At 41.6% G+C, this 18,781-nt stretch overlaps 2 protein-coding genes across 4 annotated transcripts in view; both read right to left on the minus strand.

Moving 5' to 3' along the window:
• The window catches only part of crocc (ciliary rootlet coiled-coil, rootletin), a 46,435-nt gene extending 38,980 nt beyond the window's left edge, over positions 1–7,455 (minus strand). For 2 of the 3 annotated variants that reach the window (XR_016487991.1, XM_036950429.2), the window contains exons 1-2: positions 1,266–1,631; positions 536–662 (exon numbers count right to left, since the gene is read on the minus strand). Coding sequence is in view for 1 of the 3 variants with exons in the window: in XM_036950429.2 (XP_036806324.2) it covers positions 536–662; positions 1,266–1,319 (181 nt within the window). In the remaining 2 variants the exon portion in view is untranslated. Of the gene's footprint in view, positions 1–535; positions 663–1,265; positions 1,632–7,278 lie in introns of those variants that run through there. The other variant, XM_036950430.2, reaches the window with a different exon arrangement.
• A 575-nt stretch (positions 7,456–8,030) lies between these two features.
• Positions 8,031–18,309, minus strand: necap2 (NECAP endocytosis associated 2). Its single transcript, XM_021569376.3, has 8 exons — positions 18,120–18,309; positions 12,865–12,965; positions 10,925–11,029; positions 10,667–10,748; positions 10,453–10,561; positions 10,215–10,356; positions 10,016–10,100; positions 8,031–9,100 (listed from the first exon to the last, which is right to left on the minus strand). The coding sequence occupies exons 1-8, from the start codon at positions 18,218–18,220 to the stop codon at positions 9,061–9,063; spliced, it is 765 nt and encodes a 254-aa protein (XP_021425051.1). The 5' UTR covers positions 18,221–18,309; the 3' UTR covers positions 8,031–9,060.
• Positions 18,310–18,781: the final 472 nt, after the last annotated feature.

Genomic DNA, 18,781 nt, shown 5'->3' on the forward strand with positions numbered 1-18,781 from the left:
GTGAGTGTGTGGGTAGAGTCCAGTGAGTGTGTGGGTAGAGTCCAGTGAGTGTGTGGGTAGAGTCCAGTGAGTGTGTGGGTAGAGTACAGTGAGTGTGTGGGTAGAGTACAGTGAGTGTGTGGGTAGAGTCCAGTGAGTGTGTGGGTAGAGTCCAGTGAGTGTGTGGGTAGAGTACAGTGAGTGTGTGGGTAGAGTACAGTGAGTGTGTGGGTAGAGTCCAGTGAGTGTGTGGGTAGATTACAGTGAGTGTGTGGGTAGAGTCCAGTGAGTGTGTGGGTAGAGTCCAGTGAGTGTGTGGGTAGAGTCCAGTGAGTGTGTGGGTAGAGTCCAGTGAGTGTGTGGGTAGAGTACAGTGAGTGTGTGGGTAGAGTACAGTGAGTGTGTGGGTAGAGTACAGTGAGTGTGTGGGTAGAGTACAGTGAGTGTGCATAGAGCCGGTGCAAGAGAGTAGGTGTAAATAAAAAGGGGGTCAATGCAAATAGTCAGGGCAGACATTTGATGAACTGTTCAGCAGTTTTATCTCTATCCCACTCACGGCTCTCGTTGAGGTTCTTGGTAACGATCTCTCGGACTCGTGCAGGTAAACACGTAGGTGGGTCTTCAGGGGAGGCGCCTCGGACTGTCAGCCTCTTCTCTTCAGACAACACACTCTCCTCCAGCCTCTGGTAGAAGACAGACACAGAAGCATTTATATTGGAGAAAGGAGAGTTAGGGGGAGAGAAAGCGAGAGAGCATGTACATTGAAGATAGGATAACAGCTGTTGCAGCCACCTACTAGTATTGTGTGAGGCTACTTTGATTATCCTGTTGAATGTGGACACTTTTGACAAATAAAATCTCCAATTTCCATTTGATTACCCTTTCTGCAATCCTTATCTTATTTGTGAGTTCATGTCCTCAGAGACAGACTAAAGCTCAGGGCCCTGCAGTGCACAGTGCCATGAGGACAGGTGGTGTCTCAGCAGTCACTCCTGTCTACCACAGAGCTGCGTTCAGAATAGAACACTGACCTCACACTCTCAGAGTGCACATACACATTTTCAGCACACAACATAGAGCAGAATGTATGGCATCTCTGTCGAAGTGTTAAACCATCAGCATCCCCAGTGAAGAAGTCTATTGTAATTACAACTAGCCTACATAATTATAACATATTGGTGGCATATTGATATTTCTGTAAATCAATTATTTACAGGAGAATACCAATTCACCATAAAAAAAGAACGATAAATCAAAGTGCAATCATACACTGGCCATGACATCACCTGTATGACCAATTCCAATTTGGAATCCGTGTTGGAATTCTCTGTGTCGCTCATCGAGGAATATCTCAATAACAGCAATATCTTCAGGCCTGAAAAACACACTTTTGTCGCTCCAGTCCCGTGCGCTGGGAGCGTTATCAAATAGGATTAACCGTTCGATGTAGATCGCAATTAACGGATGCACGCGAGTAAATGCTTATCTAAATTAACGACACATTAGCAACTATAAAATTAAAAGCATATGTATGCTATACAGACAGTCCAGAACGTTGTGATAGTTTGCTGTAATCTCAGGATTTCTTACACGTCCCACAGGTGACTGCCCTGCTCGGTCCTTCTCTCCAGAACTGTCGAAAGATTGAGGACAGGGGGATTAGCAGATTTTAAATCCCCCCTCCCTCCCGAGGAGCGCTTCCGTTTGCATTCTTTGCCTGGCCACCCATGCAGTTTAATTAGATTTTTTTTTAAATACAGTTGAGTGTAGGGCTAACTAAATAAATTGTTATTGGATAAAATAAATCTGCTGCAAATGTTAGTGGTTATCAACAAAATGTTGAGGAAATTTGTAGGCCGCACAAATTTCACAGTTCCTGCAGGATGTGCTTTGTATGGGTTTTTCAAGGCCCAGTGCAGAGAAAAACGTGATATATTTCAAAACTATGAGGTTGGAATAATACTGTGAAATTGATTATAATGCCCTTGGTGTAAAAGCTGTTTGGGAAGTTTTGGTGGGATGGAGTTCTGGCCTGCCTGGTGACATCAGCAGGGGGTGAATTAGTTAATAGATCAATAAGAAAGAGACTTCTCTGCCAATAACTATACTGTACAAAAATATAAATGCAACAATTAAAGATTTTACTGAGTTACAGTTCATATAAGGAAATCAGTCAACTGAAATAAATTCATTAGACCCTAATCTATGGATTTCACATGACTGTGCAGGGGTGAAGCCAATTAAAATGGCCAAAAAGACACAATAGCTTCACAAAAAAGAAAACGAATTCTGATTGGCTGGGCCTGTCTCCCCACTGGGCCAATCAGAATTAGTCTTTCCCCACAAAAGGGCTTTATTCCCAGACATAAATACTCCTCAGAACTTTACTGGGATTTTTAAAGAAGCTATTTTTATTTTAAATTAAATTGGTCAAAAAGACACAATCCCAGTAGGGTACATACTTGTTAAACAGAAATGATTTGATATTGAGATAAAAACAGCTGCATTGGACATTTAAGAAGTCTGTGTGTCCTTTCATCAGGCCTATTAGTGACATACAGTACTTTCTTCTGTCATATAGAATTAGACAAGGAAGTGTTGTTAGGCTACACAGTATGAATAATGATGAGGGCGGCCACGTTAAGGGGTATCCATGATCCCTACACCCCTCTGTAAATTGGAAATTTGGTGACAGTGACTACATGTCGGTCACTGTTTATAATGTTACAATATATTAACACACACAACACATGACCAACAAGGAAGGAAAAGCAGAACAAATGTGTTCCCCTTTTCAGTATCTGGGGGCCCAGCTTGATCACTGTGCCTGCCACACCACTTCAATGCTTTAATTACCATGGTAACAGACATGCCTACAAAAGAGAGGGACTCAGAATGTCAATAACAGACCCCTCTATTCACAAAGCTCAGCCTTAACCACACCTCCACAACCTTCAGCATGTTGTCATTTTGAAAGGTGTGCATAAAATATTGAGACATTTTATACTGCCACATAACCACTGTATATTCGGACAATGTTAAATATTACAGCCCAACATTCAGTTGTTAGGGTTTGTTTTGGGTTTAAGGGCCCTCTTGTGGTGTCCTGGCAGAGCTGCATTGTATAGAGGCAAGGGTAATAGATACTTTTTTGAGCATGCAAGATCAGCATTTTAATCTTTGTGAGTAAGTTGACTTGGAAACATAACCTTAGGTTAATCATAAAGCACATCTTAAGGTCTACAACAAAGGCCCCACAATTTTTCCTGGTCAAGTCATGAGAGTAAAAACTCCAGGCCCTAAGTGATCCTATTACCATGCAATTACCAGTACTGTAATAATAAGCAAGTTAGCAAACTAGGCCTAGCCTATTATAGCTCAGACAGGTTATAAGGATTCATTAATTTGTCAGTTATAGCCAAACTCTCTGCTGTAACCCCTGGAATGTCTATGTAATACTGTACAGTGGTATCTAAACTAGAGCGAGCACGAGTAGTCTTTGCATTCTACAAATGTAAGCTGTTCTGCTATAAATTATGAATAAATTGTGGTCAGGCAGAATTACAAACGACTAATACTAACTATTATTATTGTGAATATATAAATTAAGATAGTCTTTTGGGGAATATTACATTGTTATAGGCTACAGTTAGGGTGTATTGTCAAAAGCTTCAAGTTACTTGGCTTTCACATCACTGAGCGTTGGGCCAGTAACCAATCGAATCCCCAAGCTGACAAGGTAAAAATATGTCGTTCTGCCCCTGAGCAAGGCAGTTAACTCACTGTTCCCCTAGCGCTGAAGACGTGGATGTTGGTTAAGGCAGCCCCCCTCTCTGATTCAGAGGCGTTGGGTTAAATGTGGAAGACACATTTCAGTTGAAGGCATTCAGCTGTACAACTGACTAAGCTTCCCCCTTTATGGTCCCGCCACACCGGCGAACAAGGCGCAATAGCGCCTCTTCAACCTCAGGAAGCTGAAGAAATTCTGCTTGACCCCTTCCGAGCCATGGCTTATTTACCCCACTACCATCTAGAAGTCGGAGACAGTTCAGGTGCATCAAAGATGGGACTGAGAGACTGTTAAACAGCTTCTATTTACAGACCATCAGACTGCTAAACAGTCATCACTTGCCACCCATGCCCAGTACCCTGCCCTGCCCTGACACTGTCACTACCATGCACCTTAGTATCTGCTGCCCTATGTACATAGTCATCCAACACTGGTCACTTTAATAATGTTAACATGCTGTTTTATATATAGGTTCAGAAATGTTGTGAAATAGCCCGGTTACAAATACAAATCAAACTGGATGGACGTAAGAAATAGAGGAAGGACTAAAAACAAAATAACTATTGTAAAATAGATTGTGTCTGTAAAATGTGCATGAGATGTATTAGTTTACTCCAATTGGGGGAAGGGTAGTAGGGTTTGCAGGGAATAATAAAGGTATATTCTAAAACAAGTATGTACAGTGGGGCAAAAAAATATTTAGTCAGCCACCAATTGTGCAAGTTCTCCCACTTAAAAAGATGAGAGAAGCCTGTAGTTTTCATCATAGGTACACTTCAACTATGACAGACAAAATGAGAAAAAAAAATCCAGAAAATCACATTGTAGGATTTTTTATGAATTTATTTGCAAATGATGGTGGATTGGTGGCACAATTGGTGGCTGACTAAATACTTTTTTGCCCCACTGTATATAGGTAAAACAAGTATTTGATACACTGCCGATTTTGCAGGTTTTCCTCCTTACAAAGCATGTAGAGGTCTGTCATTTTTATCATAGGTACACTTCAACTGTGAGAGACGGAATCTAAAACAAAAATCCAGAAAATCACATTGTATGATTTTTAAGTAATGAATTAGCATTTTATTGCATGACATAAGTATTTGATCACCTACCAACCAGTAAGAAATCCGTCTCTCACAGACCTGTTAGTTTTTCTTTAAGAAGCCCTCCTGTTCTCCACTCATTAGCTGTATTAACTGCACCTGTTTGAACTCGTTACCTGTATAAAAGACACCTGTCCACACACTCAATCAAACAGACTCCAACCTCTCCACAATGGCCAAGACCAGGGAGCTGTGTAAGGACATCAGGGATAAAATTGTAGACCTGCACAAGGCTGGGATGGGCTACAGGACAATAGGCAAGCAGCTTTGTGAGAAGGCAACAACTGTTGGCGCAATTATTCGGATGGAAGAAATGGAAGAAGTTCAAGATGACGGTCAATCACCCTCGGTCTGGGGCTCCATGCAAGATCTCACCTCATGGGGCATCAATGATCATGAGGAAGGTGAGGGATCAGCCCAGGACTACACGGCAGGACCTGGTCAATGACCTGAAGAGAGCTGGGACCACAGTCTCAAATAACTTTTCTGCAAAGGGGACAGGACGACTGCACCGTATTTAGGGGAGGATGGATGGGGCCATGTATCGCGAGATCTTGGCCAACAACCTCCTTCCCTCAGTAAGAGCATTGAAGATGGGTCGTGGCTGGATCTTCCAGCATGACAACGACCCGAAACACACAGCCAGGGCAACTAAGGAGGTCCTGGAGTGGCCTAGCCAGTCTCCAGACCTGAACCCAAAAGAAAATCTTTGGAGGGAGCTGAAAGTCCGTATTGCCCAGCGACAGCCCCGAAACCTGAAGGATCTGGAGAAGGTCTGTATGGAGGAGTGGGCCAAAATCCCTGCTGCAGTGTGTGCAAACCTGGTCAAGAACTACAGGAAACGTATGATCTCTGTAATTGCAAACAAAGGTTTCTGTACCAAATATTAAGTTCTGCTTTTCTGATGTATCAAATACTTATGTCATGCAATAAAATGCAAATTAATTACTTAAAAATCATACAATGTGATTTTCTGGATTTTTGTTTTAGATTCTGTCTCTCACAGTTGAAGTGTACCTATGATAAGACTTCTACATGCTTTTTAAGTAGGAAAACCTGTGAAATCGGCAGTGTCTCAACTAGTTCTCCCCACTGTATGTATAAATGTTTATGTATGCATATGTTTGTACATGTATATATTTACCAAAAAAAGATATGGGGACTGGAAATGATGCAGACAATTACACTGATGGAAGCAACAATCTTTCCGCTATACTAAGCTGATCCACACCTATTTAAAACAAAATATATATATATATATAAACTGTTTTACCCACTTTATATGTATATATTGTAGTGATGGCTCATCCTATAACTACTGCTGTACACACCTATATATTAATATACTGTCTATACACAGCATTATATCCCTGAACAAAAATATAAAAGCAACATGTAAAGTGTTGGTCACAGATTGGAGAAATTTTCCAAGCAAATTTCGTGCACAAAATTGTTTACATCCGTGTTAGTGAGGATTTCTATTTTGCCAAGATGATCCATCCACCTGACGGGTGTGGCATATAAAGAAGCTGATTAAACAGCATGATCATTAAACAGGTGCACCTTGTGCAGGGGACGATAAAAGGCCACTAAAATTTGTCACAGCGAGATGCTGTTAGCAAGCTGGCTATGGCCATCCAACACTGGAACGCGTCCAAGTCAAGGTAAACTTCTGTTTTTATTAAGTTATTGCCACTGGGGCCTGCTGGTGTAATTGCCACGCTGAGTGTACTGCATGATTTTTGCGTTCGTTCTTGTAGCTATGTTGACTATGACGTTAATTTCTTAATGGGATTGTGTGTATTGGTAGATATTACTGCACTGTTGGAGCTAGAAAACACAAGCATTTCGCAGCACCTGCAAATCTGTGTACACGACCAATAAACTTTTGATTTGATGAAACCCAGACGTCCGTGACCAACCACAATGGCCCCCCACTGACGCGCCCAGTCAACGTTTAAAAAACTTGGAAACAATGTTGCAAAGCGAGAAGTTAGGTCACCCAGAGTAACGCCAGCCTACTGATGTTACAATCATCTTATTCGCAAAACACGCCTATTGCTTTTTAACCGGCAACATTGTTGCAGAATACATGGATTTCCAAAACACACCATTTCAGTGACAAATGTGATGATCCTGCGTGCACGACGGGTACGTAAACATGTCGTGCATTAAAATCGCATCACCGATACGGTTGCATCTGCCTGCCTCCATGGAGGCCATATGCCGCCTTAACGCTTCTCTGAATTTATGGACGATGGTCCCAATTAAACGCGGACATCCAGTGAAAATAGTATTTCCTTTCGTTTCCCGTAATAAACAGAGTAGCCGATACTCTGCGAAGGACATTCACCACTTCCTTTCCAAAATCACAGCCCATTCAAACGAGTGCCATTACCTTACCTAGAATGAATAAGGGTTGAGTGCATAGTTGTCAACTCCATTCGTATTCGAGAGCAGGATACTTGGACTACCGTTTCGGATTTGAAATGTTTTACTAGACTAGTCAGCCAACTTGCAGCAATATGCTGCTGACGTCGATTTGCTTCCAGCTCTCCCCCAAACCCTTTCCGGGGAGGGACTTGATACCCGAGATCGGCACTGTACTGTACCATAAGCATGAAAGTCTAAGTCCAGTAAATCATGAGCAATGTCTCTTCTAGGGCCAAGCAAATATTAAGAGCGATAGCCCAATGTTTTGTAGAAAAGTACTCAGTTGTATGTGACATGTAGCCTTCAATCCACCTTGCAGTGTCATTATTAGGCTAACAACTTTATCTAAAAGTAAATGCGTAGAATATGGTACATTTAATCTAATATATATATTTAATACCCACTACTCACCCTAGCACCTTCTCCAGTTACCAGTGACAGTTTCAGTCCAAGCAGTCTTAACACCTTAATAAAACAATATAATCCTGAATTCTGGTGTCAGATGACATACACTGGCATAGTTCCTTCTCTTGTACACTGAAGCAAAACGTTTGCGGAGAGGCTTGTGTCAGTCATACTTCACCAAACAAACACCAGTCATGGAGACGGAACCAAGGAGACAGACCTAGTCTAAAGTCAAAATAACTACCTGTTAAACACGCTTACCCCTGTTTCCTTACCTGTGTAGTGGGAAGTCAACCTGACAATGAAAAAGGAAAAAATGAACAACAAATGGTTTATTTACAATAGTGTTGCTTTACATTTTATACAGGTGATTTTGATTTGCGTAAAAGGCACTTTTGGCTTTAATTTGTGACATATTTGCTCAAACATCCAACTGTCCGTTCGCTGAAAGGCACTATTAGGGTAAAGTATGGGTTGACAAAGGCCACTCAACAAAAAGGAACAGGAAAGGTAGCTAAAGATACATGATATGCTATGTAAACAAATAAAATAATTGTCAATGTTGCCTTTCTCCAACCTACCACCACATATTAATCAAAATCCAAACTAGACATTGGTTTGACCTGGCTGCCCAAGAGACTGATATGAACAGATACTATATGTTCTCTTAAGCCAAGAGTACAGTTTGAAAGAGGTTGGAAAGCAACATTGAAGTAGACAACTCCCAACCTTGTGACATGACAGACATACACCTGTCCTTCATAAGAGTGACATGTTATACTTGAACATAAAAACTAAAAATATTCACCCTATTCAACAACATAAGGCATACAAATACTAAACTTTACACCTAATCATGTTGGATGACTCAACGAGATGATGGTACTGGGCTGTAGCGAGGAGTAGTGTAAGGTGAAGGGTCAGATGACAGTTATGAGGAGAAAGGTTGACATCCAGATTTGTGTAAAATGAAGAGAAATTGAGGGAGGGACAGATGAGTAGACCACCTGAAGGTGTCATTAACATGGAATGCATCATTTTCAGGTGGTCAGAGTGACAGAAAAATAATACATACTTGATCAGCAACAACATGGTCACTTCTGACTGCATAGTTAAAGTATCTAAAAATAGTAATATTGTCTTTGTATCTAAAAAGGACGTGCTGGTCAATCACTGACTTGTGACAGTTTGAATCTATACATTTGTGTAGGCAAACAATGAGTATGTAATGTAGAGCATCATTTGTGCCAAGCAACCTGTCAGTTGACTGAGCTCCCCACATTTCATTTCTCACAATCATTCTGTCCAGGGAATGTTAGGAGCCTGTGTGTGTAGTCCATCTCACAGTTAAAACTGCACCCATCCTTTAGCAGTGTCTTGACTGGAGCTGTGGTGAGGGGGAGAGGATGATGTGTGAATGTGAGAAGGTTAACAACATGAATGGAGACAAAATGTTGATATGGCCCCCCCATCAAACTATTTAAAAGCTTTACCCAAAGGGATGAGAGAGTTAAACTCATCATGGATTTGAGCTAGTAACCCTGTGATCTCTAGTCAGTTTCCCTTGCCACAACACAATGCATAAGGCCTGCCAACTTCCTCAGTCGGGGTCTTAACTTACTGTTGCCAGTTAGAATAGTAGAATACACAATAGTACAGTAATAGTGGCTCCCAAGTAATTTATGGCTCCCGAGTGACGCAGCGGTCTAAGGTACTGCATCTAAGTGCTAGAGGCGTAACTGTAGACCCTGGTTCGATTCCGGGCTGTATTACAACCGGCCATGATCGGGAGTCCCATAGGCCGGCGCACAATTGGTCCAGCATCATCCGGGTTAGGGGAGGTCAGGGTAGGCCGTCATTTGTAAATAAGAATTTGTTCTTAACGTACTTGCCTAGTTAAATGAATACAAAAAGGGTAACAGAATAGTAGAATACACAAAGTGCGATTTCGAAATTTGGTTGTGCAGCGGCAGTTTCTTTTGTTATGAGAGTCAGTCAATTAGCCCATGTCAGCTAAAAACAAAGTCCGATTGCTAAGTGAATTTTGCAGCCAGCTATCATAGTAGAATTACCATCGGGGGGAAACCCCATTGATTTTGTTAGTCTCACTCAGATATAATACTAAAAACTGCAAACATTTCCTGCCACTCTGGCAAAATGTGTATAATTACAGGAAATTAGCTGTTTGTGTACGCAGAATTGCGAGCTACTGCGGCCCATCATGATGAGTTCTGATTTGTGTGGCCTCCACGCCCATCAAAGTTGCCCATCTCTGGTCTAAACCATTAGCTCTAAGACTGACCTGGCACCAGCTGCTGTGAAGTCTCCCCACAGGTCTGCAGTGGGCAGGGCGGCAGGGACCGGGCCTCCAAAATCTAATAGAGAGGCTGGAGGGGGTGGGATAAAAACAAAAGTAGATTTAGAATTATCCATGTTAACATGTTCTTGAGCAGTGGTAATGGAACATTGGGTCATTGAGCTCTATAGCCTAATGAGGTTACCTGTGTTAGACTGCGTAGGTGGAGGTGATTGCTGGCCTCCAGGAGGGGATACAAGGACTGCACCCTTAGCCATTGGTGGAGGAAGGAGAAGGCCACTACCCATGGGCCTAGACTTGGCACCTGGATCCTTCTTCTTTATGTTCTAAGACAAAGAAAATCCCTATCCCTTCTTAGCATGTCCGTATCACCTTTTCTTCATCCCATTTTTGTTTCTCCTCATTCCACCATTTATGCTCACCCCAATGCTGATCTTGATAGTCTGTCCGTCTTTAAAGCCTAGGTCCAGTTTGGGTGCTGTGCTCTGAGATGCTTCCTCTTTCGCCAGCTCACCTTCCTGTTTTACCCACCTGTAGAAAAAGGGGCAGATAGATTTGTTAGATTGTACATAATGTTCCAATGTGAAATGGATGTTGATGCCAAAACCAAAGAGGATAGACATGAGGTTGACTCACTTGAAGTGGTCTTGAAGAGCTACATTGAAGTCAAAGGAGTCCCCACGATCAGCAAACCCCAGGCCGATAAATGCATGTCGTCCTTTAAAAATAGAAGTGCATGAGAAGACCGATGTACTAGCTAGAATACTGTATTGCAATTAACCTTTCAAACTACAATGGATTTTTTTGCCCAAAATATATATATATTTTTCAGCATATCAGATCGCATGGTGACGTATTTCTGCTGGTGTCTTTCTGATTGTGATGGCATCTTACCATTGCCGTCCTCTATCCGAACCACAAAGTATCTGCTGGAATCTGTGACTGCCTCCACCACACATCCAGGATACTGCTCCACTGGGGCTTGGGCAAACAACTCTCCTACGAAATACAGAATTCAGTTAGACTAAAAGCTGGAAATCATATATATATATATATATATGAATATGAGAGAGAGAGAGAGCGAGAGAGCGAGCGAGAGAGAGAGAGAGAGAACGTACAGTTGAAGTCGGAAGTTTACATACACTTAGGTTGGAGTCATTAAAACTCGTTTTTCAACCACTCCACAAACTTCTTGTTAACAAACTATAGTTTTGGCAAGTCGGTTAGGACATCTACTTTGTGCATGACACAAGTCATTTAGCTAACAATTGTTTATAGACAGATTATTTCACTGTATCACAATTCCAGTGGGTCAGAAGTTTATATACACTAAATTGACTGCCTTTAAACAGCTTGGAAAATTCCAGAAAATTGTGTAATGTCTTTAGAAGCTTCTGTTACGCTAATTTACATCATTTGAGTCATTTGGAGGTGTACCTGTGGATGCATTTCAAGGCCTACCTTCAAACTCTGTGCCTCTTTGCTTGACATCATGGGAAAACCAAAAGAAATCAGCAAAGACCTCAGAATTAAAAAAAAAAATGTTTAGACCTCCACAAGTCTGGTTCATCCTTGGGAGCAATTTCCAAACGCCTGAAGATACCATGTTCATCTGTACAAACAATAGTACGCAAGTATAAACACCATGGGACCACGCAGCCGTCATACTGCTCAGGAAGGAGACGCGTTCTGTCTCCTAGAGATGGACGTACTTTGGTGCGAAAAGTGCAAATCAATTCCAGAACAGCAGCAAAGGACCTTGTGAAGATGCTGGAGGAAACAGGTACAAAAGTATCTATATCCACAGTAAAACGAATCCTATATCGACATAACCTGAATGGACACTCAGCAAGGAAGAAGCCACGGCTCCAAAACCACCATTAAAAAAAGCCAGACTATGGTTGGCAACTGCACATGGGGACAAATATCGTACTTTTTGGAGAAATGTCCTCTGGTCTGATGAAACAGAAATCTAGCTGTTTGGCCTTAATGACCATCGCTATGTTTGGAGGAAAAAGGGGGATGCTTGCAAGCCGAAGAACACCATTCCAACTGTGAAGCACGGGGGTGGCAACATTATGTTGTGGGGGTGCTGTGCTGCAGGAGGGACTGGTGCACTTCACAAAATAGATGGCATCATAAGGGAGGAAAATTATGTGGATATATTGAAGCAACATCTCAAAACATCCGTCAGGAAGTTAAAGCTTGGTCGCAAATGGGTCTTCCAAATGGACAATGACTCCAGTATACTTTCAAAGTTGTGGCAAAATGGTTTAAGGATAACAAAATCAAGGTATTGGAGTGGCCATCACAAAGCCCTGACCTCAATCCAATAGAACATTTGTGGGCAGAACTGAAAAAGCGTGTGTGAGCAAGGAGGCCTACAAACCAGACTCAGTTACACCAGCTCTGTCAGGAGGAATGGGCCAAAATTCACCCAACTTATTGTGAGAAGCTTGTGGAAGGCTACCCGAAACGTTTGACCCCAAGTATAACAATTTAAAGGCAATGCTACCAAATACTAATTGAGTATGTAAACTTCTGACCCACTGGGAATGTGATTAAATAAATTAAAGCGGAAATAAATTACTCAATTTCTCTGACATTTCACATTCTTTAAATGAAGTTGTGATCCTAACTGACCTAAGACAGGACATTTTTACTAGGAATAAATGTCAAATTGTGAAACTGAGTTTAAATGTATTTGGCTAAGGGTTATGTAAACTTCCGACTTCAACTGTATGCATGCATACATGAAGCAGACAAGGTGACAGACATGAGCGCAGCAGCTCTATTGACAGATGTAGCCATGACAGTCTGACAGATTTAGTTACCTGAGTTTTTGTCCTCTAGCTTGATATAGGCAAGCTTTCCTATGGAGATAATTTTCATCCTGCCAGTCCATGCTGGCTCATCCAGCTTCCAGTCAGCAGCTCTGCAAAAACAAAGTGAAGCACCCTTCCTGCATGTCATGACTGCTTTGCTACAAAGCTTTTGGGCTTACTAAAACCCATCAAACTGTGTAATGCAATAATTGCAATCTCAAACCATGCAACAGAATGGGAGTCTTAGGCTACATAAAGAACATCAGTAGCTTGCTCTTTCTAAAGAGCATGGGATGCAGGGATTGACATGAAGGTGAAGTCAGGAGTATTTTTTGGTTTCTCGATGATTATGATCACTTGGATAAAAATGTACCTTCACCTACACACAGGGGAGGAACCAAAAAGCAGTGGGGTAAAGTACTACTTAAGTAGTTTTGGGGGGTATCTGTACTTTACTACTACTATTTTTGACAACTTTTACTTCAATACATTCCCAAAGAAAATGTACTTTTTACACCATACATTATCCCTGACACCAAAAAGTACTCATTACATTTTGAATGCTTAGCAGGACAGAAATGGTATAATTCACACACATCAAAGACAACATCCCTGGTCATCCCTACTGCCTCTGATCTGGCGGACTCACGAAACGCATGCTGCGTTTGTAAATGAATGTCAGATTTGGATCATGCCCCTGGCAATACGTAAATTAATAACAAAACTAAAATGTGGCCGCCTGGTTTGCTTAACATAAGGAAATTGAAAGGATTTATACTTGTACTTTTGATACTTAAATATATTTTAGCAATTACATTTATTTTAGATACTTCGTATATTTACAACCAAATACATTTAGACCTTTACTCAAGTAGTATTTTACTGGGTGACTTACTTTTACTTGAGTCATTTTCTATTAAGGCATCTTTACTTTTACTCAAGTATGACAATTGGGTACTTTTTCCAAAACTGACAAAATGACTAACCTTCTGGAATTCTTTGTATATTGGTTGTTAGGAGGAAATAAATCTAAAATCACCTGCCCAATGGAGTAACCACAAAGCAGGCTGAACTTGAGGTCATTTGCCCTGGGAAATAGGGCAACTCCTTAGCCTAATTAACTTTACCTGCTACATTAAGTATACTAACCTGATATGAAAAAGTCGTAGCTGTATCGAAGTGCCATGCTTAAGGAACCTCAAACAAATCTGCTCTCAAATAATGTGACAGGAAATGTTAGTGTTAGCTGGGAGCACGGGACATTCTACAGAGGCTCAAACATGCAGACAGTCAGTCATGGTTGGTAAGTGGTTGTTACTGTTGGTACAGTCATGCAACATTACATAGGAAGGTGGGAAAGTGTTTCTTGTGAAAGGCAATTTTGGTTCTTATGTAAGATATGTAATACCATTATAGCTAGATCTATATTCTCTAGAGTACAGTCACCTTTTATTATTTCAATGTTGAGAGTTTCACCCAACTGTCCATTAATTGTCCCAACTGTAAACCCCCAAAATGTTTCAAATCTTATCTGTCACATGCGCCGAATACAACAGGTGTAAACCTCACTGTGAAATACAAATTTAACAGCTTCTACCCCCAATCCATAAGACTGCTGAACAATTACTCAAATGGCCACCCAGATTATTTACATTGATACACATTTAGGCCACTAGATTGCGGCAGTCTGTGCAAAGTTTTAGAATGATCCAATGAACCATTGCATATCTGTTCAAAATGTATCAAGACTGCCCAAATGTGCCTAATTGGTTTTTAAATACATTTAAGTTCATAATTATGCACTCTCCTCAAACAATTGCATTGTATTATTTCACTGTAATAGCTACTGTAAATTGAACAATGCAGCTAGCTTAAATTGTTGTTAAACTTTCTGCCCTAGCCTTTAGATATGTCTATGTCCGGGGATGTTTTGTTTAGTTACCTCACGCTAATCACACTAGCCTACGTTAGCTCAACCGTCCCGCGCGGGGACGACGACACTGATCCCATAGATGTTAAGGAGCCTTTTGGTCCTAGACATGGCGCTCCAGTACCGCTTGCCGTGTGGTATTAGAGAGAACAGTATGACAGTTGACTGGAGTCTGACAACTTTTGGGGCCTTCCTTTGACACCGCCTTGTATATAGGTCCTGGATGTCAGGAAGCTTGGCCCCACTGATGTACTGGGCCGTACACACTACCCTCTGTAGTGCCTTATGGTTGGAAGCCGAGCAGTTGCCATACCAGGCGGTGATGCAACCGGTTAGGATGTTCTCAAAGGTGCAGCTGTATAACTTGAGGATCTAGGGACCAGTGCCAAATCTTTTCAGTCTCCTGAGGGGGAAAAGCTGTTGTCGTGTCCTCTTCACAACTGTCTTGTGGTTTGGACCATGATAGCACCACTTCAGCCCTTTCAATGTTAAATGGGGGGCCTGTTCGGCCCTCCTTTTCCTATAGTCCATGATCAACACCATAGTGCCCACAAAGCTCATTACTAAGCTAAGGACCCAGGGACTTAACACCATCCCCTTTTAGTCTTGCTCACATTGAGGGAGATGTCCTGGCACCACACTGCCAGGCCTCCGACCTCCTGTGTTGTTGCCTACCTTTACCACCCGGGGGCGGCCGGTCAGTAACTCCAGGATCCAGTTGTAGGGGATGGTGTTAAGTCCCTGGGTCCTTAGCTTAGTAATGAGCTTTGTGGGCACTATGGTGTTGAACGCTGAGCTGTAGTCAATTAACAGCATTCTCACATAAGTGCTCATTTTGTCCAGGTGGGAAAGGGCAGTGTGGAGTGCGATTGAGACTGCGTCATCTGTGGATCTGTTGGGGCGGTATGCGAATTGGGTATTAGACTCGGTCAGGGAGAGGTTGAAAATGTCAGTGAAGACACTTGCCAGTTGGTCCGAGCATGCTTAGAGTACATGTCTTGGTAATACATCTGGCCCCGCATCTTTGTGAATGTTGACCTGTTTAAAGGTCTGGCTCACATCAGCTACGGAGACCGTGATCACACAGTCGCCCAGAAGAGCTGGTGATCTCATACATGCTTCAGTGTTGCTTGCCTCGAGGCGAGCATAAAAGGCATTTACCTCCATCTGTAGGCTCGCATCACTGGGCAGCTCGCGGCTGGCTTTCCATTTGTAGTCCGTAATATTTTTCAAACCCTGCCACATCAGATGAGCATCAGAGCCGGTGTAGTAGGATTCAAGCTTGGTCCTGTATTCACGATTTGCCTGTTTGTCTGAGGACATAGCAGAATTTCTTATAAGCGTCTGGATTAGTGTCCCGCTCCTTGAAAGCAGCAGCTCTAGCCTTTAGCTTGGTGCGGATGTTGCCTGTAATCCATGGCTTCTAGTTAGGAAATGCACGTACGTTCACTTTGGGGACGAAGTCATCGATGCACTTATTGATGAAGCCGGTGACTGAGGTGGTATACTCAATTTCATTGGATGAATCCCAGAACACATTCCAGTCTGTGCTAGCAAAATAGACCGAGTCATCTGTTCACCTACCTCTTCGTTATCGTTCAGGGGACGTGCTGCTGTAAGTTATCTGGCAAACTTCCTTTCCACTCCCTCGCTGTATTTCCAGAGCGTGCACTGATGATGTAACTATCAAATTGGTTGTCTCTTCTCTTCAGTCTCGTGCTGCATTCTGTTGTGTGAACCTTGGATACAGCCAGTATTGGTCCAAACGCGCATCACGCATCCTTGTAACTAACATCAAAGTAGATCATGCAACACTACAAATCCCTGCAAGCTTCTACACGTCATCTCTACCTGACACCTTTGCTAACAGGTATTGGAATTGTCCATTCAAAAGACATTTAAACAATGTATTAATTACTACATTTAGCTAACATTGGATAGTTAATCCAGAGATGATTATATTCGCCTTGATTTGGCATTCGTAGTTAATGATCATTTATTTTGGGGGTAAATACAGGCAAATATATTGTTTAGTCACCTTGTCCTAGCTAATTTTCCCCCCATCATTGGACGCCCCCTAACTTCAGACACACTAGCGGTTGGAGGATTAAATCACCTGTAGCTCAACATTTAAAACGGCTTGGGAAATGATTCACTCATGTTAGTAATAAACTTATCTACCTTCTCAAAACATAAGATTAATCTGTAAAACAAATGAGACATTATTTGGTTACGACACTGAAGATGTTGGTGAAGAACCATTTAAGAGTCTACAGGAGGGCACACCAGGCTACGCAATGAAAAGTTGACAGGCAAGCCTTTGTATTTTTTACTGGAAGGCTAGCCAACTAGTCAAATATCTAGTGGATACGAGGATGGTGTTTTTTAACTAAATTATGTGGGTATTTATTTGTAATTGAGCAAAATAGTAAGGTGGCCAATAACTGTATGCAGATAATACAGGAGATGCAAATTGCTAACCCGTTAGCTAACATTTCTATAACACCAATGACAAAACATTGATGGCTTGATCACAAGATAAGACAGAAGGTAATATTTCTTAAACACTGTTGAATATGCTGATAATAAGGGGTGCTACGCTAAAGATATTTACATAGTTATCAAAACTACACGCCAGGGTAAGCCTACACAAAACACAGCCCTTATTTTAAGTTCCTAAAATCCCCTATGGGAAAAACTAATGGTTGAAAAACGATTGGAACCATTTCCCTGTTTGACCGCTAGGTTTTATGGGTATTATGACTCATACTGTGGTACTCTATTAAGGGTATGGGTTAGCGAAAATACTTTCCTAACCTGTTACAAGTCACTTGTACCTAAGTGGCATGTTTTAGGGATTCCCGATTTATTTAGCATTGCACACACTCCAAAATAAAGCAGACTTGCCTACTTGAACTTGTTAACTATGAGCAAACCATATCAGTCTAACTACTCGTTACAGGTTTATAGCTAACTAACTCGTTAAAGTTAATTGGTAACTTAACTCACCTGGCTAGCATTATTTAGAAGCTAGCAAGTTAGCTAGCCAAACAAAGGTGCCACCTCACAGCATATTGAAAGTTAACTTGCTGCATAGGTAGCAAACTAAATGAATACACAACTTTATCCCTGAAACAATATTAATCTACTCTCCATTTTATGCATTCAATAATGTAATAATTTCAAATTAACATTAGCTAGCAACAACCTTGTCTTCCTGGATCATCCAGTTTCCACTTGTTCATGTTGATTTGCTAACGCATTAGCAAGCTAGCTAATAACGAGTAGTTAGAAGAAAGTTCATCAACAAAGTGGGGTCCATAAAAGAACTCACCGATATCCACGGTTAGTGGCACGGGGTGGGATCTTGTACACATGAACCTCTGGCTTTACACAGATCACTGACTCGTAACTACCGTCGTCTGCCAGTGCCATTTTGGCAAGTAAAAAAAACTTCCAAACTTCTAACTGCTATAGGGGGAGAATGAACCCACTGCACTGTAACGTTTACAGCTCAAGAGCGTCTCTCTTGGAGAGGATGACTACTACAGTCACCTTCTCAATTCAATTTAAGGGGTTTATTGGCATGAGAAACACATGTTTACATTGCCAAAGCAAGTGAAATAGACAATAAACAAAACAAAAAAATGCACTGTAAACATTACACTTACAAAAGAATAAAGACATTCCAAATGTCATTGCATGTATACATAAAAACACACACGCATATCTTCTTTGGTATTATGGCGGTCCGCAAACAAATGTTATAGGTACATGCCGCCACCTACTGCATTGGCTGTATATCAGCCTACTATTCCGCAGGATGCAGTCATTACACTGTATGAAATAAAAATGCTCTACCTACTAACCCTGCACCCATTAACCTCCCTCCTACACACTGCTGCCACATGAGCATAAGCTTGACACCTAAAATACCATCATGGATTCGGAACAAAAGCTCTCACGGGATAATTGACACATCCTAACTTTACTTTA

The sequence above is a fragment of the Oncorhynchus mykiss genome, chromosome 17, assembly GCF_057628025.1.
Source record: "Oncorhynchus mykiss isolate SJ-2025 chromosome 17, ASM5762802v1, whole genome shotgun sequence".
NCBI classification, from domain to species: domain Eukaryota; kingdom Metazoa; phylum Chordata; class Actinopteri; order Salmoniformes; family Salmonidae; genus Oncorhynchus; species Oncorhynchus mykiss.